Source organism: Cetorhinus maximus, chromosome 26, assembly GCF_964194155.1.
Source record: "Cetorhinus maximus chromosome 26, sCetMax3.hap1.1, whole genome shotgun sequence".
Lineage (NCBI taxonomy): Eukaryota > Metazoa > Chordata > Chondrichthyes > Lamniformes > Cetorhinidae > Cetorhinus > Cetorhinus maximus.
This window is the reverse complement of record NC_135904.1, coordinates 21,865,767-21,889,327: the sequence shown is the minus strand read 5'-3', so window position 1 is coordinate 21,889,327 and position 23,561 is coordinate 21,865,767. Positions and strand designations below refer to the sequence as shown.

Here is a 23,561-nt window from a genome sequence, read left to right as displayed (position 1 = left end):
AATGTATGAATGTGCACGAATATAACATTCTAAGTGACAAATAATCCCCAGGTGCATTCTATACTGCTGAAATTCTAAAGTATAAACTTAAAATATACATTTAAAGCATTTTTTAAAAATAAGTTTAATGGGGGCTATCAAGAGCAAGGATGGCCCTCTCATACTCCCCATTATTTCAAATGAGCTTCGTCTCACCCCTCTTCAGAGGCAACTGGCTGCCATCTTGAAAGTCTCCTAAACGGGGATCAAGTATTAAATTCGCAGGTTAGTCTCAACCCCAAATACAATTTATTTCAACAGAGACTTGATACAAGTATTTTTTAAAAATCAACTACATGCCCAAGTTTACAATCAGCTCTGTGCACACACACATACATACATGCACACACATTTTACTGTCTCAGTTCAATATGACAGGCAGCTGAAAATGTAGCAATATAGTCTCATTTACCACTACACAAGTGCAGCTTCACACCGCATCCCTGTGCAAAGCTCAAACGTGTATTGCAGTTGAACGCCAGTCAGTGCAGCATTGTAAAACTTGGCATACTGGTCACTTTTTAAACCATTCCTGAGTTTGAAAATTTTACAAAGCTTTGTGCAGGTTTGACTTACCACTCTTATTTTGCTGCCTTTATTTTTGATTTCTATAATCATGTCAAAGACGTAAAACCCTATTTGTATTAATTGTATTTGGGGCCACAAAAGAGCCAATTGCTTTAGTTTCAAATTGGCTTTTGGATGGGTATTTGGAATTCTGGATTAGGAGAAAAGCAGTAACAGTGCTTCAAACTAAAAAATGGAGGATATGTGGAAGGGTGCCAGTTTCAAGAACATACATGATACAAAATATCTTACCAACTGAAAAATCTAACTAATCGTTAAAAATAACTAGAGCTGTTCTTACAATCCAATTATTCACTTTAGGGTTTATCTTAATTGCTCTACTTTTAAGTACATGCATTGATTTACTATTGTAAAAAAATTAATTGAATGTGCAGATTATAAAAATTGAAAAAATCTAAATAAAACCTGAATTAGGCAGGTCACAGTGTATGTACAGTGGCACTTTAATTTATTATGTACAATATTTTTCAAGTTAAAAAGTAGTGTGGATTTGAATACCAACATTATTAGCTCATTCTAATATTAGTTTGTCTAGATTTTCCCATTCATTTTCACTTTTTTTGTTAAGAATTATCACAAGCAAATGAGTTCACAAGCTACTTCCATCACTTTGTGAAGAAAGCCATGCATAATAAATTTACAGATCTTCACAGCAGCACTTATTTTACTGAAAGTTCATGCACAGATGTTCAAAGAAAATGATATTTTTCTATATCAAATACATTCAAATTACAATATAAAGATACTTGAATTTTTTGCATGCTACAGGAAAAAAGTGAACAGATTACAAATGGTATATATTACATTAATTAATCTCAATAAATAATGTACATGCTTTAAGCCAGCCAAACCTGAAAAAAACGTTAGGGGCATTTGCTGCTGTATGTGGACAACCAACCAATATTGAATCAAATTTTACATGCTGCATACACTCCGTAATGCTTTCAAGTACCAACTTAAATCCTAAATTTAAAAACCTCATCTTGGCTACTGCAAGTATTACCACTTGCTCCAGTGGATGATTATGTACATAACTTCTTCAAATACTGTAAATCACAACTTCCAAAGAAAAGGGGCACCAAGTTACAGAATACGCTTTGAGGCACTGCCATGTGGTGCTGTGAAGTGACAGAATGAAGACCTGATCCACCCCACGCTCTTGAGTTAGTAGTCTCGCTTGCTCGAGTGAGGGTGTCAGGTAGAAGACCATCATTCCCCTATGGAGCAGGGTGTTACTTTAAAATCTCATACATCTTTGGAGACCATCAGAACAGTGGGAGAGTCTTGAGTATGTCTGTCCAATATTAGGTGCAATATCCCCTTGAAATTCAAAAATAAGAGGAGTTATGCACTTCTGTGTTGCACACATGTAAACAGCTGGGACATTGCTGGTGTTCATTTCTTTTGAAAGAAGTCACTAATTTTTCTTTTAAACTTAAAAAACAAAATGTCTTGACATTTTTTTTAAAAATCAAAAGGAACCCATTAGAGCAATAAAACTTGCAGCATCGAGAAAGGTTCCAAGACTCTAGTTACCACTCCAATGCATGTAAATTTGATAAAATATTTCCACACAATTCTCATAACTTTGGTGATTGTACTCACTGCCTTTTTTACCTTCAAATTCACCTGAAAATACATTAAAAAAAACTAACCATAAACCAAAATGCACTTAGATGACACAACGTACCAGAATGGCCTTTAAACTAACTGCATTACAAGCAAAATGCACAACTAAGATGCAACAGCTCAGTCCCCTAAAATCATACAAGTGAGCAAGTGACACTACATTTCCTTGTGCAATTCATGACTGGAAAGATTTTTGAAAGGTATGCTCTACTATAACAGTCAGAATATGCATGTTCTTAATAAAAAGCAGTGTCTTTTTCCATCTTCTACTTTAAAATTTAGCAAACAATAAGTAAGGTTATACTTGAGTATTGCCGAAAAGAAAGACATGCTAGCGACGCTTTTTGGCTTGCACTTGTTGCACTCTTTGAAATTTGGTATTCTTGTGTCTGTCCTGATGAGTGCAAATGAAAAGCTTTTACAGCATGTCTCTTTTTTTAGTAATGCTCAAGTTCTGTTCTGCCAAGCAAAACAGTTTACACTACTGACTGGCTTCCCAGGACCTGGAAACAGTAAAATATGGCATCTCTATACCTGGTTCAATGCTCCCAGCAGCATCAACTATATTCAACTACTGATACAGAAGATTTTTAAATTCTGTTTATTGCTCAACTTACAGTATTTTTGGGGGGAAATCCTCAAGATTGCAATTTCCAATAAAATTACTACTATTCAAGATTTAAAAATAATCATTCCTCCAAATTCTGGCCTCCAACAATGACAAAGATGTAGCAAACGTTCTTTCAAGCCGATAAGACCACCCCCCACCTACCCTGAACAAACATTGCACTCCATTGGACCTTTGTAAACATCAATGTTGGCTTATTATTTCCTTTCTTTCCCCTAAGCTTTTGTTGTTCCTTTTTGTTTGTTAAGCTCACATACCTTCAAGATTGACAGGAAAATGGAGACTCAGCAGATGACTCTGCACAAGCTGCAGATTTGTAGAAACTTGTCTTGTTTCAGTTGGTGATGTCAAAGTTAATAAAAAGGAAGTCAAACTGGTGTACCACAAGACTGCACTATCCAATGTTGCAGCACAACTTAATTATCTCACTGAGTTGTCCCTTCTATGTGTTCTCCCTTCTCTCAACTCCAGTATCCATACTAGAGCCTTAAGCTGTCATGTTGCTACTTTTCTCCCCACTTTCAAACGCTTCTCAAAATTTCTTTCTTCGATCTTTTCCTCTAATTCTCCAGTACAACAAAATATTCTTCTCCTCTTCCCTTTCTCTTCTGTGGCACACTATGGAACATTAACTATGGCAAAGGGGCTATATACACGCAAGTTGATTCTGTTAAGCTTACCATAGAAGTGTCCGAATCCCATGCTGAAAGCGATAACCAGTGCAAGTAAAATGCATTTATTCAGAGTGGTATTGAACCGATGCTGTTGCTGCTGTTCACCATCCACCACATCCTCATCAGGTTTATCCTCAGTTTCAGAAGAAGAGATAGTTTTTTTCCTAATTCGTCGTCTTCGCAGTGTGGGGCTGGATCTACCACTGGTTTCATCACTACTTGATTCCTCTCTGCTTCCTTCAATCGCAGATACTGAAAAAGTTATGATAAAGATTATATAGGATACTGTACAATAAGCATCAATGCAATAAAGTCTACCTGTGGTTATTACTAATTTATCACATGGGACAATGGGATCATTTATAAAGCTCTGTAAAGGAAAAAGGCTCTATGCTTGTTGACTCCTATCCCTGCTCAATGCTGACTATGAAATATTAGCCAAGATCCTAGCAACTAGGTTGGATGGGGCTGCTCAGGACCTTCTCCGAAATGAACCAAACAGGGTTTATACAAAGCTGTTACTCAGAAAACAATCTAGAATGGAGAAGCTGAGGCTGTTCTCCCGAGAGAAGAAAAGATTAAGATGAAATTTGATAGAGGTGTTCAAAATCATGAGGGGTCTAGGCATAATAGATAGGGAGGATCTTGGCAGAAGTGCCAAGAACCAGAGGGCCCTGATTTAAGGTGATTGGCAAAAGAAGCAACAGTGACATGAGGAAAACTTTTTCAATGCAGCGAGCAGTTAGAATCTGGAATGAACTGTCTGAGAATGCGGTGGAGGCAGATTCTATTGAGGCTCAAAAGAGAATTGGATAATTATTTGAACAGAAACAATTTGCAGGGCTACAGGGATAAGGAAAGGGGAGTGAGACTAAGTGACTTGCACTTGCAGAGAACTGGCAAGGATACCACAGGCCAAATGGCCTCCTTCTGTGCTGTATTTTATGACTCTATGACACCTGATCCACTTTCTTCAAAACTGAAGTAAGTCATACTTAACACACACACTGAAATGTCAAATGCAAAAAACAAAATAACATTTACACTGTGCAGCTCATTTCAAAATTGGACAAGGAAGACAAACAAGTTAACACATTAATCTTTTAAGCAATACAGTCAAGCTTGCCAAGATAAAGAACTTCCTTCCCCCAGTGGATTGTTCTTCCCCTTTCCAAGCTTTTACTCAATATTGAAGAGGGAAAAGAAAACATAACCCTGTTCAGTTCAGTTAAGAGCTTATATTCCTAACATCTTGTAAGTAACAAACTAGTCCACTTCACAAAACCTGGGGTAGTAGACATTGAGCAGGTTAGAGGAAGTGGTCAAAGGAATATTCAAAAAGGTAGGTTTTCAAAGGAGCATTTGAAGGCAGATAGAGATGCCACAAGGTGAATGGATTAAGAAATTGAATTCCAGAGTGCAGGGCATGACAGCAAAATGTCTGCCACACAGATGGGCCACTGGAGGAAACATTCATATTGATTAAGATTCGTAACAGCGCAGATTGCAAAATGGGGCTCAGAGCTGGTGGATGAGGAAAGTTCACAAATGGGTCTGTACACAAGGGCAATGTTTGGAAATGAATTCATTGGGGTTTATGAGTTCATGAGGACTGAGCTGATGGGTCAGATGAGATGTGGCAGTTAAGTTCTGAATAAGTTGGGGCTTTGTGTAGGCTAGAAGATTCTTGGAAGCTTTCCCTGTTGGAAAAGTCAGGCCTGGGGATCGCAAAGTCATGGATATGTGTTCCAGAAGCAGTGGGAGGGAGGTTGAATGAAACAGTGGCAAATAATGTTTCAAAGGTAGTTATGAGTGGTCTTAATAATGGACTAGATTTGGAGTTTGAAGCTTGGCTCAGGATGGAGCAGAGCATTGAGGATACAGACTGCTAGATTCAGCCTGAAAGGAGGAGTTGGAAGGAACTGAATCAGGAATGAGCACCCAGAGTTTGAGACAAAAGCTTAACAGGTTGGTTTTGGCAGAAATTATACAAATATTTAGGAAGCAAGAAAAAAAGAATGCATTTATAGTTTATAAACAGGATGTCCTAAAGCACACAGGAGAAGGGGTCAGCCATTTAGTGCTGACATGAAAAGAAATTTCTTCACTCAAAGGGTCATGAAGCTTTGGAGCTACATTATAGAGCTGAGAAAGCTTAGTCATTAAGTATGTTCAGGGTTGAGAGTGATAGATTTTTGGATTCTAAGGGAAATGGGGATCAGGCAGGCAAGTGGAGTTGAGATCGAGGATCAGCCTTGATCTTATTATATGACAGAGAAAGCTTGAGGGGACATATGGCCTACTCCTGCTCCTTTTCTCATATATGTTCAATCAATTGCATTTTGAAGTGTAATTACTGTTATGTAGGTATTGATAAAAATAAAGCCAGAAGAATCTACAACTGATTTAATTGGGTTGAGCACATAAATGGAAAACTGAACATAAATTAAAGGATTAAACACTGGACAGTGACATAATTAAGTTTTCTGTTTTAAAAATATCATGGTTTTTAAAATGAAACGTGTCTCCTACTGACTACTTTTGAACAAAATTGGAACAAATGGTGATCTTGTAAATGGTTGCAAAGTTCTGGAATGGTTAGCAAATCACTGATTTGAAATGCACTAATATAGTTTGCTGCTGTCGTCATTTTACCTCCTAAAGACTCAGAATGAAATGATCTCAATTGGTTCTAAATAGAATTGCGTGGTGGAATTAATGGAGTGGTGTTTAATGGAGGTGGGGGTGGGTGGGTCTTGCCCGTTAGGGGGCGAGCCAGCAATAGCCCCACACGTCACCTCTTTTAGGGAAGGTCCACTTAATTAAGTGCCACTCAGGCACTTAATTGGACAGCGGTGGGCCTTCCCCGAGATCAGGGACCCCGGGGGCGTAAGTCCTGCCCCCTGAGAGCTGTCAGCCAATCAGGGGCTGGCACCTCTATTGAACAGCAACACCCATCCAAGGCCTATTATCATTGCTGAATTCCATGCCACAGGTGAGTGATGGCGGGGTGGGGAAGGCAGCAAGGGAAAGAGGTGGCTCTCAGTGGGTCCTCCCTTCCTGATGCTGGATCCCTCAATCAGGCACTGAGTGCCTGACAACAAGGGACCCCATCCTCGAAGCCCACAAGCAACCCAAACAGGGCTTCATTTTTGGGTTTCTCGCACGGCAAGTCCACCACCTGCCAATGGGTGAATACCAGTGGCAGAGGGATGATGCCCTTAAGGGGGCATTAATTGCTCACTTAAGGGCATCAATAACAATGGGATGGGGATGCCATTCATGCACCACTAAACTCACCACAGTTGTGGACATTAAATTCTGTCCATGTCATTGATTAGGCACAATGAGCAACATGCCCAACATAAGAAATTGATGATTACCCTTTTCAGAAGGTAGTACTCTTCTGAAATTGGAGTTAAAAAGACTATTGTTGGGCCAGGGCAGGAGTTTTACTCTGCAACCAAACCATGCTATTAAGGTGTACTTATTGTTGAGCAATTGCAAAAACTTCCACTTCTGGTACAAATATTTCCTACCTTGATAAGCATGAAGTCACTAATTCACAAACAAATAGTATATCAGTATGACCCACATACAAGTTTCTGAGGCAAGTCTGAACAAGTTATGAGAAAATCTCATTCCTTGCATAACATGCTTTTTTCAATCATTCACAGTACAGCTAAAAATCATAGATAATTTTAGATAGTTAGGTTTAAATAAAATGTAAAGCTTTTGCAGGTTAGAATACTAAGTTAATTGCATTGGGCTCAGTTAAAAAAAATGTATAAACAACAGTCCTATGAATCACTATTAGTCACCCTGCATAAATAAAGCCGACTGGTTCAGTTTGATCACGCCACTTGGGAAAATCAGACTGCCAGACAGATGCTCTTTCAACTACACAATTCTTTTACATGTTCTAGAGTCTTCCACAGCTGCTCCTGCATACTTCATTTCACCCATTTGTTTTCCGAAAACATTTACCTCACTTTCCTGATGTGCGGACCACACATTAATTTCATTTTTAAAAAAGAAAGTGTGATTATTAAACAAATTTTATTTGGGAAGATTGTGAAGCTCTGTTTACTTTAGTAACTAAGAGATCACAATACAAATATAGAAGCCCAACTTTGGTGCAGCATTAGGCAAATTCAAGTGCAACCCTCAGACTTTTGAATGTAAGCTGGGAACTCTACTAGAGGAACTAGAGGTGTGGAAGACAATGGATGACTTGGTGGGAGCACAAGCATCAAGGACATAACCAAAGGAATTAATGAGCAAGTCAACAGAGGCAAGAATGTTGTGGGAGATGGAGACCCCGAAAAATAGAAGAAACAAAAATCTGCATTGAACTCTGTGGGTGAAGCATGGCAAGAATGTCACATACAGGTAGAAAAGGCAATTAATGTACATACAAAATACATATGTTTACTTTTGAGGTTCAGTTAACTTTCTTTTAATGTGTTATAAATGTATTTTCAAGTATTTGTTACTCTTTGCCTGTAATTTCAATTTAATATCATGAACGCTGTAAATTCAATAACCTAGCAGTGCAGAATGCAGTCTAAGGCAGCTATATTATTAAGGAGGCATCAAAAAAGTCTGATGTAAGCAAACAGAAAAATCATTCACTTGAACATCGAAGAAGAATAAAAGTAACTTCTATTGGGATAATAAAATGATTAACTTTTAACCTCAATAGTATTCCAACAGCTGAACACAAATAACTAGTTGAAAATAATACTAGTGTTTAGTTCACATTTACCTAAACATCTACAATACAGAATTAAGTTACTGCAGTCCAAAATTGTTAGCTTGTACACAGTTATACCCTAAATGACCTGCCCTTACCAGTTTCTGGTGGGGCAAAGGTATACTGGCTACTGGAAGATGAGCCTAGGTTCAATTCGTCATCATTTGTCTGCTCTTCTGCTGCAACTTCAGGTTCCTCCTGGACAGCTTGAAGATCTTCCACAGGTGGTGGCTCAAGGGTAACAATATCTGAATCATCACTAGTTGCACCAACAAAAGTACTGTCATCAGCCAATTTTTCTTTCGGTGCCTGAAACAAGCAAACAGGAATCTTTTGTTAACTTTTCATTTAAAAAAAAAAATCAGCATCAGCAACAACCTATTCCTGTAAATCAGCCAAACAGAATCTAACTATCTTACACCCATGTCAGGTGTTTAAAGCTACATTTGGTAGAACACTTCTGGCAACATGATTTTCATCACTATTTAATAGTTTGAGTTGCAGTAATACAAAGCTTTTGATTTCCGAGAAAGATCTTTTGTCTATTCCCAAACTGTCAAGTGCATAGGAGACCACTAATTATAAAACAATAAAGGAAACAATACAGTAAATCAAAAACTAGTGATTTTCCTATAAAATGTTGAATAAAAGGACATGTAATAAGTTCCATTGGCTTGGGAAAGGCTGAATTGGAGTAGAGATGATGCAATGTCTTGATTTCATTACAGGATTCAGGAAAGAGATGAAGTTTGCAGAAATACTTAGAGCTCGAGTGGAATGAGAGAGAGAGAAACAAATGCAAGCAAGCCATATTCCACTCAAACTTCCTGTGTGATTGAGGGTAGGACCAATTAGCTTAAGTAGTGCTGTGACATACCCCCAGGATTCTTATACTATTCAGGTACTCTGCATTCCTGAGCCCCACTGTGCAGACCTCATATGATGATGAAAAGTCAGTGCTATATTTTTAGTTCTTTTTTACCCTTCCATACTCTAGATTTTTTTCAAGTGCTTGTATCTTAGATCGTTCCCATAGGTATGCATGCAGTATAACTTCTGTTAAAATCAGTTATGTACCGTTAAAGATTATGTGCAACACAGCGTGATCAATTCCTAAATACTAACTAGTAATCCAAATAATCACTTTAATCAGAATTCTTGTGAATTCTACTATCGTTATTAAATCATTTTATAGACAAAGTAATGGCAATACCTTGCAAATTGTTGATGAGTTTCAGTTTTGTTCTTTAAATTTATTATACTTCACCCAAAAGCTACAATGTGTTATCACCTGACCAACTGAATATTGTGCCTGTGTTCATAACAGAAGATGGTTCCACTGTAATCTCACCTCGGAGAGTAATTCCTTTTCCGCTAATGTAACAGAGGAGCTGAGAGTTTCTATTGGCAGTTCTGTGTGCCCAGTTTCATCTGGTGAAAAGCAAATTATGGTGAATAAAGTGTTTCAAGCTTTTACTAAATGTAACAAGTGCAACAAATTATTCTAAAACATAAAGCCAAGTAGTTAGCACAGTGAAAATCCCAGGAGACAAATGTCTGTTCCTTTTCTACAAATGCCAGGGTTGACCACAGTTCTTAAAAAAAACTTCATATTGCAGGGTTAAATAGCAGAAACCAAAGAATGCAATGCAACATTTCCATTTAATAAAATAATCAATATTTAAACTATTCAAATCAGATTATTGCAAGTTATTATTCTAATAAATTACAATTTAACATTCAAATATAATGAAAATGTAGAAGCTGATTATAATCCCTTCATAATGCTATATCATAGAAAACGTATTAGGGATTGAATTAAATCACACATAGGACAATTTGATTAATTGAAAATCAAATCACTTGAAACTCTTATTGTGAGGATTTTATTCAATAAGAATGCTGCCAACTCAAATTATATTAATAACAAAAGTTTTCCCTGTGCCAAAACTTTTAACCTCAAATTTTGTGTTATTATAATTAAATATACATTATACAATTAAAATTGCTAGTGTCTTGTAGCTTCTAGCGATTTTAGCCTCTCATATTCTAAGGAGTTTTTTCTCCCCATTAGTAAGTCTCTCTCCCCTTAGAAAGTAAGGTACTGCGATTGGCTTGCTCCCAACCAGTGAGAGGCTCATTCATAGGAAAGCAATAAACATGAAGAGGTACTGTTCTTCTGCTTAACATGGCCAATATTTGGAACTCAGCATAGTGGAGCATCCTGTTTGCTAGGATAAACAAGATAAGCAGTTGAAATTAGAAAGCTCTGGCCACAACAATGCAGTGCAATCCCTTGGAACAAAGCCCTCTCTCTTTCAAATGCAACATATCATGTGTTTCATTAAGAACGACAGAACCCGAAACCAATGGTAACACATAGTTTGACAAGACAAAGCAGCCCACTTGATTGGCACCCCATCCGCCACAAAAAACATTCACTCCCTCCATCACCGGCACACAATGGCAGCAGTGTGTACCATCTACAAGATGCACTGCAGCAACTCATCAAGGCTTCTTCAACAGCACCTTCCAAACCTGCGACCTCTACCACCAAGAAGGACAAGGGCAGCAGATGTATGGGGACACCATCACTTGCACGTTTCCCTCCAACCCACACACCATCCTGACTTGGAACTATAATCACTGTTCCTTCACTGTCACTGGGTCAAAATCCTGGAACAAACTCCCTAACAGCACTGTGGGTGTACCAACACCGCATGGACTGCAGCCGTTCAAGGCGGTGGCTCACCACCACCATCTCAACGGTAATTAAGGATGGGCAATAAATGTTGGCCTAGCCAGCGATGCCCACATCCCATGAAAGAATAAAAAAGGATCAAACGAAAGGAGAAAGCGAGAAAGAAAAGGAAAGAACTTGCATTTATATAGCCTCTTTCAGGACCTTAGAACACACCAAGCTTTTTCACATTTAATGAAGCACTTTTAGGGCACAGTTACTATTGTAATGTAGGAAAACACAAACAGCAGAAATTCACAGAATCTTTAAGATAAATGATTAAATATTTTGTTTTAGTAATGTTGGTTGATGTGCAAGTATTGGTCGGGACACCAGGAGAACTCCACGCTCTTCAATGAATAGCACCATTGGATCTTTATGCCCAACTGAGCGTGCAAATGGGGCCTTAGTTTAACGATTCACCTGAAAGATGTCACCTCCAATAATGCAGCATTCTTTTAAAACTCAAAGTATGTGTCAGCCTGGATTATGTGCCTAATTCCTTAAATGAGACTTGAACCAATTGTTACAATTATGAGGTTTATAAAATGAATATGTTTTGGACTGTGTCTTTAAACTTAACTTAAAATGAAAAGGGTCATGTGACTATTCAGAATCTTGCCTGACAAAAGCCTGGCTAAGTCAAGGGGCCTGCTAAGCATGGTGCAAAGTTCTCATCCCTGGAAACAATGGGCAAAGACAGTTGTGCTAACAGTAAATAGACTTGCCAGTCCAAGGTTTTGGGGCAGAAGGGAAAAGAGAGGGAGGAAAAGAAAATCATTTGGCGCGGTCAGCAGAGAGAAGAGGCTGCAGGCTCCTTGCGAGCTATTGAAACTAGATGTGGGAGGGAGACAATCTTGTTACCATCTGTTAAGGACTGTTAACGTTTAAAAAGAAATACAAACACTCCATAATTAACTGACAGAGCTATGTCACAAAATTTCATGTGTTTTAATACAAAAACAAACTTTATTGTGTACAAAAATATTTGAGCAAACAATATCGTTTACAAAGACTTGTGCTATAAACTACTTCTACCTGTTACTTTCCCCTAAGAATTCCCTTTTATCTTATGAAATCTTGAAGGTTCATTAACTTTCTTTGGGGCCATCCCAAAGGTATGCTAGAGTTCTCCAGAATTCACTAATTCTCTTCCATGTTCTAGATATCCTCTGAGGTAAGTTTCTATGGAGGTCCTTCCATTAGCTTTTCGGTCACGCGATCCTCCACTTTTTCTTTACAGGCCTCACAACTGTGGATATCTCAACTCCTTGTTGCTGGCAGATATGCAACTGCCTTCCCATAGCTTTCCAAGCTAACTCTGCTGACTTCTTTCTGCCACAAGGCTCTGTGAGGGCCACTGTAGATCTCTTGCACTAGCTGCAAGCTACAGCGAATCTTCCAGCTGCTTTTCCCTCACAAGATCCAAACTGAGATAGAACCCTACTCACATTCCACATGGTAAACAATTAAGTTAGTAGTTTCTCTGCTTGAAGGCCTAACTGACTATCATGTCCTGTTGGCTCTCACAATCCAGTGAGATGCAGCGTCTACACCAAAGCAAAGTTACAACTGCCTCTGTCTGTTCCCCAAACTGAACTGCTTGCTTCTGTCAGCAAACATACATAGATAAATTAAAGAAATTTCTAACTAAGGCTCCATCCTGAATCACTATCTCTATGGCAACTTGCATGCTTTGCAATAGTTTAAACAGAAATGCAAACAAATTATTTTAACTTCAACACAACTCTTTGATTCTGCAACCCGAATGAATAATATGTATCGCTAATGGAATTTTACAACCCTTTCTCCATATGGATCATTCATTGTTCAAATTTTTTCACTATCAACTCTGACTTTGTAATAAACCTAGGCTTGTATGAGAGTTGCATTTATGGAGTTGTTTTTACCAGTTTCTCAATCAGATGTCCCATTTATTCCTAAAATAAAAAGTTGTATTTTAAAACACAAACCATAAATTTTTACAACAATCTCTGCTCGCAGAGGCGCATTCTGCAGCAATGTAAGGAATCCAGGAGATTCATCCTAGCATGGCTGGGGCGGTGGGGTTTGGGGAAGGGAGGGGTAAAGAAGAATTATCAGAGCGGGCTTTTCTTTTGGTAGTAGATTTGGGAAACTCTCCTAAAACCAAGGGAAGTGCCAGGAAACGGTCAAGTGACACTACTATTCATCGAAACAAGGAAACGTGAACCCACTGCAAGCTGGGAGCCGCTGTGGACTGTTTGCTACAAAGGATTGCAATTCCATGGAGCATGAAATGTGTGAAAAGTATAAAAGTAGTATGTTCCTTTCTGTACTTTAAAGCACAAGTTGCTTACAAAATATTGTTTAGTTAATAGTGTTTTTAATCATTTATTACAGTAAGAAATAGGAGCAAGAATAGGCCATTCAGCCCTTCGGGCCCACTGCACCATTCAATGACATCATAGCTGATCTACTTCAACACCATTTTCCTGCACTATCCCCATATTCTTTGATGTTTGTAGTGTGTAGAAATCTGTTGATTGGAGTCTTGAACATACTCAATGACTGAGCTTCCACAACCCTCTGGGGCACCCTCTGAGTGAAGAAATTCCTCCTCACCTCGGTCCTTAATGGCCTGCCCCTTATTCTGAGACTGTCCCCTGGTTCTAGATCCCTCCACCCAAGCTAAGGGCTTCTATTACTGGAAGTGGAATTTATTTTTAAACACCATCGGTCTCTATAGGGATCATAGCACAATGGCCTGGTGACTCAAAGGAGAGAAGAGTGAGACCACCAAGCCAAGGCTGACACCATTACTAATGGAACCTTGAGCATGGCTGGTGGGAAATATGGCTGTAAACAATTTGAAGGATTCCCTCCTTCCATTTAAATCACCTTGGGGCAATAGCACTGTGAGCCTTAAACTCCTAAATATATCACTTTGCAGGAAAGATAATTGTTCACTAGCCGGTTGCTTCTTTGCTACTAGTGCTTTTTCCAAAAACTGTCTGTTCAGGTCTCAAGATTTGCTAGCAGACAGTGGAAACTAAGATGGATGGATTACATCCCCAGGTGATTCCTAAGACCCAATGAATCCCCATCCCATTTGAAATCCATCTGACTATCGGAGACGCATTTATTGGCCTGCATTTCACAGGAATTAATTGACATGTAGTAAAACTAAACAAGGTTTTTACTTATACAAATTTTCTCAACCTAGAAAATAGGGAGAGTGAGCAGGTAGATTAATGACTCTGTTCAAACTAAGAAAAATGAAATCTACACTATAGCATCCTACATTTCCCAGCATAAAATTACATGTAATGTCTAAAATGTAGATCACCGTGTCACCAAACAGTTTTTCCACTTAAAATTTTTAAAGATGTAATTTTGCCTAATAAGATTCACAAAGAAGCTGATTATCTACTGAGACAAAAAAATGAAGGAATTAAAAACTTCAAAACTTAACTCATAAATCACAATTTATACTATAGTAGTAAATTTCCCCTTTTGGCAAAAGTTTGATAGTGATCCTGCTATCCCCATGTGACAGAAAGTTTATCCAGTGAACAGCTGAGCCATAAGCACCAGAAAAGTCCCAGAGTTACTTCACAGTCTCTACTGTTAGCAGATGTCAACCAGAGTATGAGATGGAGAAACAAAACTGCCTATTGCTTAAAAAGGTAAAAACCAGCCAGGGTTCCCCACTCCTGATCTCAGGCAACAGAACTTTGCAGGAAAAGTGGACAGTAGATGCCAGACAAGAACGAACTTGGGCACAATGAATTGCTCCTCTCCATACGCAGAAATCGTCTATCAAGGCTTACACATGAATGACAGCCACCTGAGCAAGCTACTGATGGGTATCCAGTGCTCATGGAACTGTATCCCAGCAGGAGAGGAAAGGGCAAAATTGGAAACAAAATAGTGATTTTGTATGTACTTATTTATATGCGTCTCTTTTGTAGCAGAAAATTAAAAATAAGAACGTGTCTAGATATTTCCACTTAGCTATGTTGCTTACCTTGCAATTCAAAAGGTTTGTCAAATTGTTGATCTGGTAAAGAGTGTGATGTGCCTTCAGCCTCTCCTTTGTCTGAACTGAGTACCTCCACATCAGAACCCTAAGCAAAGGAGATCACCAGTTAACAAGTACCACTTTAATCATTTAAAAATAATACTGGTATCAATAGGGATACAGTTTGTAACTCTCCATTCAGAGATCAATTTGAAGATGTGCACATTATGGCCTTGCATTTTACACGAGCTATTTTACTTGGGTTCAGGATCACTGACCTCTCCCTAAGTGGATTTCATGGTTCCTACAATCCAGAGTGTGCCTTTGTCTGCCCTATATCTAGGTAATCGATGGGGAAACCCACAAATCCCTTACCACTAGACTGTATATTATGCCACAAACTGATTCTCCTCTCTTCAAAAGGCAAGTTGAATATACATTCTCTCAGATCAAGAGTCCAGCTTCAAACCATTAGGCAATTTATTTTAAGGTGGAAGATATTCAGCGCAAAACAGTGTACAATATTTACAAATCCTTCACACTACATATATCAAAACAATAACATTGTCATCCTGAGCCATCTTTCATCATAATTATATCTCGAAAATGGCAGCTTCGTTCCTGTGCCAAAAAACCATGAAGTCAACTATCCCTGGCCCTCTTTTGGCAGGAAGTGAGCCCTGATTCTCTAATCTGTGCCAGAATACCTTAACTAACTTTTTGCAAGATCTTTTTAAGATACAGAACAAAAATCATGAGATGCTGTACTTTTCATAACCAGTCAAACAATGCTTTCAAGAGACACATTAGGATATTAGCCTCAGTCTGAAATGTTTGTGATAATTGGAGATCAAACATAGCATCAAACATGTACAGCACACCCCACAGCCTCAACATTCAATCAAAATCAGCATATCAAAAGCACATTTTGTTTTAGCAGGAATCAGTCCCATGTTCAATGATATATGAATGTTCCCCAATTATTTTTGTTATCCAAAGGTATATTTTTGTTAGCAAAAGGTATTAAGGATATTGGGCCAAAGGCAGGTATATGGAGTTAGGTTGCCGATCATCCATGATCTTGCTGAATGGTGAACCAGCTCAAGGGATTAAATGGCCTATTCCTATTTCTAATATTCTTTCAGGCAACTTGTCTGGATTCCCAAATCCATATACAATGGCATCAAATGCACCAACAGCATTAGACGCATCAACGGCAACAGCAAAGTCGTGTTTTCCAAGGAAATTTCTGCATATTTTACACCAGAACCTCTACGCACAAATTTCCTCAATCAATAGCACTACTCCTGATACATCTGCTGAAACCCACTTAGCTCATTAACATAGCTCTTCCCCCAAGCAAAAGCTCATTCTGAACAGACATAAATTGACATCCAAAATTTAAAAGCAGCAAGACCAAAGTCCTCTATTTCTGGCATTATAGCATTTTTTTTGTGATCTTTCATTTACTTTTACTGAAGTCAGTATTTTCTATATATTTAAATGCTTTTTTAATGCATCATAGCCTGTTACTTTAAAAAAAAAAGCTTCCACAGCTGCATTTTCTTAATGTACATAAATAATTTGATGGATTCATATTTTAAATTTCATAACATCAATTAGATAAGGAGGGACTTAAAGAAGAAAGATAGCACGTAATCCACCCTTTCCTCGGGGCCCGATTGTAAAAACTGGCACTCTGGTGTATGCAAACGAGAACCTCACAAGTTTCTGCATCAGCTGCTGTCAACATGATTGATGTGGAAACCAGCATATATTTCAATATTAGGATCGAGGAAATTCCAGTGTCAGTTGATGTGCGTGGTACAATTTTACCTCACTCCAATTAAATACCTCCTGTAGAAATATCACTACTAAAACTTCTAGCCAATCCAGCTTTTTGGCTTAAATACAGTGAGAGCATTTTTTTGGAGCTATTTCTCGTTTATGCTAAGGAAAATTTACAGGTAATTTTGTATGTGAAAACTGCACAGCCATATACTGGAATAAAGCCACACAGTTCTTAGAATAAGTCTTTTTTTCATTTCCAATACAAAATATCCTCAAGAGCAGCCATTTTAGTTTCTTTAATTCCTGGGTTCCATTTATTAAATGGGGAAGCCAAAAGCAGGGGAAAATATTTTGAATGTAAAAAGTCACCACCATTAGCTACGTGGTTGATATTCATCTCAGATTTTCCTTCTTCCAGAAAACTACAACTTTAGTTCTGTTCAAATAGGGACTCATAGATGTGGGCATCAATAATTAATGCAAATCAGCATAATTTCTTGTTCTGTTGCCAACATTAAGGAATCCAAAACCAAAATTATCAGTGTCAGTTAACCAGATGGGATGGTGTTTATCTATATTTTCCTGCTTAAATGCCTACTACTTTTCGCCCAGGTTGGGAAGGATGGAAAGCCATGCTCTTTTCTACGGCAAACTTCTCCATCTTTAAGGTAGACAACTACAGGCACCCTTAGAAGCTAAAGAACGATAATAGGTTTGACTAGAAATCACATCTCTCAATATATGCTCAGTATTATTCCAATCTAATCTCACTGCTGTTCAAGTACTTTTTCAAACATACATTTACATATATACTTGTAAGTGAAAAAAATACAGCAGATAATCAGATTTAAAACCATTCTGCGGTGGTTCTGGCATACCAGACAGCCACTATAAAAACAATGGTGAGCAGAAACCATTATGCCCTAATTCTGCACATGATGGATCTACTTCCATTTTTGAAAAAGTGTACAAGTTGAGTAAACTTCCAGGACTTGACTATTGATATTAAAAAAAACAGCTTGCTGTGTTATTTTGAACAACTTTTGCAATAGCTATTGAATAGACAATACCAAATTTTACTCATCAAAAACGCTTTATTAGTTCTCAAAATAACATAACACCTAGCTTCCCCTTGTATGTTAATGACGTATGATATATTTCAACCAGGAGCCCTTTAAAAAATTTCCACTGTGGGATTTATTTTTAATTCTAAACAATTATGAAGATGTTGCATCTGCTACATCAGCGTAGATGCAGAAATGCTGCACTCCAAATAGAACATAGCTGGGATTTTCCACAATATATCTGAAATGCTACATTATAACTATTCATGTGTATCTATTGCTAGACACCTGGTACAAAATAAAAGCATGGCAAGATAGTTAATCAAGTGACCAGCTTCAAAGAAAACAATGCAAATATCAAATTGAATTTACTATGCAAACTAGTGTACAACTTGAAAGAACTGTGGGTAGGATGGGGGAGGAAGGGAGGTTTCCACTATCTACTCCTGCATTCTAAAATTGTAAACACACTTGTAAAAAGACCAGAGACATGATTCTGTAACAATGTGTAGAGGAAATGTTTCCCTTTTTTAAAATGCAAATTATTGCACAGTCAGTTCTTGATTCTCATGTTTTTAAAAACTCAATTCTTCAAGTGCACAATTAAATATTATCTTTGTGCTTTAAGAGATAGAACAAGAAAAATATTGTATACTTCATGGTTAATTATGGTCCAACCACAGGATGATTCACTATCACTGGAACTCTCTGACATCTTCAGCCAAGGTAACTGCAAAGCAAAGTATATCAAAATCAGCAAAAGAAAATCAAAGTTTAACTTAAGACCAACACTTTGCTATGCAACAATCATTTGGTTTAGTCTATTGTTAATAACACTTCTAATCAAAGTTCCTAAAACCCAGACAACATTAGTTGAACCAGACAGGTCCCCATTAAAAGCCAACATGTACAGTTTGCTCTTAATTTGTGCACAAAGGAAAACTTTCTATGTTGTTTAATTAAAATTGTTTAATTCATATTAGTGAATAATTAAAATTTGTTCCAGTTTTTAAAAATTGGATTGATTGTAGACTGCACTGTAATAACAGACTGTTATTGTTTGATGAAGCATGTGACCCATCTTTCCTCCCTGCATTTTATCTAGAAGGCAATCTCCCTATTCACAGAAGCAGCTGCACACAGTACAAACTTAAAATAAAAGTGGGGCTTTCAACACTATATACTTATATATAGATGTTAAATATATCCTTGTGATGACACCTTTAGTCCACAGCTACAAGCCAATCTAAAACTCAAGAGTGTTCTAACAGTTACCAATATCAACCTGAATTTAAAGCTACAAGACAGCCATTTGTTGACTTTTTTTAAAATTAAATGCAACCTCTTCCTATTTCAATTTTCTTTCATGGACCAGATGCAAAAAAAAGCCAGACATATTTCCAAGGTTCACCCAACTTCTCTCACACCCGTATGACTCTTCTTCAGAGTCATACCGACTGGAAACGTTAACTGTTTTTTTCTCTCTCTCTCCACAGATGCTGTTAGACCTGCTGAGTTTTTCCAGCATTTTTGTTTTTGTTTCAGATTTCCAGCATCCACAGTATTTTGCTTTTCTCTCACAACCACCCACCCTACCCTCACACATTCATAAAACCCAGATTTGCTGACATTTCAGAAAACCTTTCAATTGTGTCAAACTTTGCATTCAAAATGGAAGTGACATTGAAACTCACAAAGCCACTATTAAAAGATTATACAGGTAATTAAGCCAGTTTACTGCAACTGTTGAACATGTGCAGGTTTCAGTCATAAAATTTATACAGCAATACAGCTTTAAGCTATATTTGGATGAAATGGAAAAAACATGTATCCCAATAACTAGCATGGGACTTGATAGGGGTTGAAAACCTTTCATACCCTCCCATTATGTTTAATGGCACTGATGGCAAAATTATGCTATGCCGCTCTGCACTCGCAAGATTATTCTAAAATTGTATGTCATTATGTAAGCAATTTAAACTGACAGCAAAAACTTGGACCTCACCTTCATGTGCGTTACCTTTCCCCAGATGTTACTGATCAATATTCAGCAGCAAATCAAAATTTTAGCACACGTCAATGTTTTACATTAGAAAACTATTAGATGATAGGCATGTCAAAAGATTTTGATTGTGGGATTACAAACTGCTTTAATAAATGGAATCCTTACATCAAGAACCCTAAGATCAGCATCCATTCAGACTATCACATTCAATTTTCAGGAATCCAGTACTGGATGTATTAAATCAAAATGGAGGAAACCATTATCATGCCTTGTAAATAATAGTCACTAATATGTTGTTGACATTAAAAAACAAATCAACATTATATCTTCCTTTTCAAATTACAGTGGAATTTTGATCACCCAGCATAATGAAGGGTAGTCAAATGGATAATCATAATTGGTGCATAACTGAATTGGAGCTCAATGCTGATACAAGTCCGCACCACAGTCCTTGCACTGAAGTGGCAGTTCAAATTTAAAAGGTCCCCACAAATGATGGGACCCATCTTGAGATGCATGATTCTATGCAGTGAACTTTATTCCAAATACAGCTTTTGACACCCAGTAAAAGGTGTGACACAGGCTAACCAAGGTGTACATGGAGGTTTCATTGAAGTGCACGGAAGGCCCAAGTTGCAGCTCAGAAGCTGAAAGATATGGCCTGACCCCAAACCCCCAACTCCTATCAATCCCATTGTCATATAATGGTTATGAATATATATTTCAGAAATACTCAAAAATTGGGGCTATTTTCAGTGCAACAAAGAAGATTAAGGAGGTAATTCCTAAGAAAGGTTTGGAAAATTATGAAAGGTTTTGGAAGGGCAGAAAGTTTTCACTGATTCGTAAATCAGTAATAAGAGGGGGAAAGGGGGGGAAACAGGTGAGAGCACAAATTCACAATTGTTACCAAAAAGACAAAGGGGCAAGTTGGAAGATTCTTCTTCTCATGCAGGTGGTTTTAGGAAATAGAATCCATTCCCACAAAAGGTTTCTGAAGCAGATACCATATCAGTTAAAAATAATTGGATTATTATTTGAAAAGAAAGAATTTGAAGGGTACAAGGAAAAGATTAAGGAAATAGGATTACAAGAGATAGGTCCAATTAAGGATTTATCACCAACACAATGGGTTGGAACTGCCTCCTTCTGTGCTGTAATTGCTATGATTAGGAAGATGTAATCAGGATTGTGAATTATATTAATAGCTTTGCCAAACTGGATCGCTTTGAATAATCTTTAGCTGGGATGGCAGATAGGTAATAGAAAAATGGCAAGATATCCAGCTATAACCAGCTACATCCAGGTATAACCAGCTGCTATGTTTTTCCATGTGTCAGCTTTTCAGTCACATACTTGAACTGACCACAACCTTTGACATTCCTTAAAAATTCAAATGCTGAATAATAACAATATTAATCATTTTTTAATAAACTATCTAATTTTAGCTATCTATCCATTAACCAAGATCTTGTATTCTGAATCATCACTACCAAACATTATATGTTTAATAGCACTCTTTGAAAAATGTTACTTTGTAAACCAAAGAGTCACACCAACTTGACAATTGATTCTTCAACTGTTGAAATATGTCTTCATGTAATTTAGGTAAATTAATAAAATATATTTATTTTTGTATAACTGTGATGCTACACACATTATCAAGTTCAGCTACAATTTGTTTTCCTGGTTACATTAAAAACACAATGTACATTACTAGCAAAAGTTACTTTCGCTGTTTAGTGAGTTATTTGAAGTTTTTGTCTTATAAATTATAGGTGAAGTGAATAGTATCTGAATCAATACTTTCATAATTTGCCAAAAGGACTGCCTAATACACTTGCAAATTGTAGTGAGCATATATTTAGAAATGTTAAGCTTTTAGTTTAAAAGTCAAGCTTCATAGTAACAATTATACTGCAAACAGAAGGACAGGGAAAATTATGTGTATAGTTCTGTAAATTAAGTTATTACACTACTACATTAAATGTATCCTGTCAAAATTCTTAATTTCAAAACAAATATATAAACACAAATACCATTTTGCTTAAATCACCAATTTATTTAAACTCAAAAATTTGCTAGTGTTTGCTCTCACAACACTCAGGATGAGATCTCACATCCTGCCAGTGCTGAGCTCCAGTGATTGACAATATATACTCAAACAACACAGCATCTTCAGCATTTTACACATGTCACACATTGACAATCTGGACTTTCAACTGAGTATTTCCAGTGTATTTTGAAAGTTGCTCCCAAATACAGAATGGATCACAGTCACCAGAAAGAAAAAAGTAAGACATTTTAAAAAGAAAACAGCACGTAGAAAAGATAAGGTTTAAAAAAGTCTAAAAATATAATTTAAAATGAAATTAGAACTTAAAAAATGGGAAAGGGTAAAGAATAAAAATATTGGACAGAAAAGGCAATATTGCAAGCAGAAGTGGTTTTTTTTTTAGTTAACATTATATTTTGAATTCTGGTTTCATTTTTTGGTTTGCATGGGTTTCATTTTACACATCTATGATGCAACCATGTCAACAAATTCAGGCTTTTCATTAGTGGAACCCTGCCTTTAACGCTGGTTTCCAGCCAATGAATATCCCTCCCTGCTTTTTAAACAAAAATACATTGCTCTCACTTCCAGAAATGGCAATGCAAGCAGGAAGAATAAAAGCAAGCTAAGCATTTTAAACAATTAAATGGTAAAAAATCAAGCGCTCAGCAAAATGCCAATAAAAATATAGGGCAGAAAGAAAAAAAGTGAAAGACAGAATAGGAACAAAATGAGATGACATGGCAGAAAGGTCATTATTTTATATAAAAACTGCTTCAAATCTTTGCAGTGTAGGATCAATTTAAATATGCTAATACTCTGCCATATGTTTCAGTAGCTTTATTACTGCAAGAAAATTTATAATAACCATTAATCCCAAACCAGACAGAAATTTAAAGATTAAATTCATAATCATAAATGATGAAAGGGATTAACTAAGGTGATCTAGGCAAATTGTTCACTGTTGCAAAGGGATCACAAGTTAACAAAGAGGAAATTTGAAGCAAAAGGGGCAATCAGGCAACTTTTTTTTTAACATAAAGAAAAATAAATCAGTGAAATAAGTTCCCAGAAAAGCCACCAAAGTCATAATATAAATGAATATAAAAGAAAAACAAGTACATTTGTATGGATGAAGCGATAAGACAAAGTGAGGATTGAAGTCAATGAAAGTGAAACAGGCCTGACAGACCAAATGGCCTTTTCCAAATCTTACAGTTGAATAAAATCCAAAATAGTTATTGAGATTACAGTTATTGAGATAATGCATTGTCTTCCCACCCACATCCCACAAGAGTGTCTTCCCGCAAGCCTGAATGATCATCTTCTGTGGTGTAATCATGTTATCTTCCCCTCTGTTGAGCTGTCAATTTCAGTTGTGCTGCTGAGAGAAAATGCCAGGCAGAAACCAGGAATCAAGTGGGGGAGGGAAGAGGAGGATGAGCCTATAAGACCTTATAAAATAAGAGGTTTCATAACCTCAAGCATAAAAAGAATATTCAGAAGTAATGATACCCCTGTTCACCATGACAGTCACAGTGTGCTCCATTAAAGCTTAAGATTTCTATCTGAATCCATGGTAGGTTAA

At 37.2% G+C, this 23,561-nt stretch overlaps 1 protein-coding gene across 5 annotated transcripts in view; it reads right to left on the bottom strand.

The window, feature by feature from the left end:
* Positions 1-23,561, bottom strand: part of ccpg1 (cell cycle progression 1) — a 47,996-nt gene that overhangs the window by 23,254 nt on the left and 1,181 nt on the right. For 3 of the 5 annotated variants that reach the window (XM_078530347.1, XM_078530349.1, XM_078530351.1), the window contains exons 2-7: positions 18,568-18,642; positions 15,064-15,163; positions 9,666-9,745; positions 8,413-8,623; positions 3,565-3,810; positions 196-234 (exon numbers count right to left, since the gene is read on the bottom strand). In XM_078530347.1, coding sequence (XP_078386473.1) covers positions 196-234; positions 3,565-3,810; positions 8,413-8,623; positions 9,666-9,745; positions 15,064-15,163; positions 18,568-18,627 — 736 coding nt within the window. In that variant the 5' untranslated portion in view covers positions 18,628-18,642. The remainder of the gene's footprint in view (positions 1-195; positions 235-3,564; positions 3,811-8,412; positions 8,624-9,665; positions 9,746-15,063; positions 15,164-18,567; positions 18,643-23,561) is intronic. The other 2 variants (XM_078530348.1, XM_078530350.1) reach the window with 1 other exon arrangement.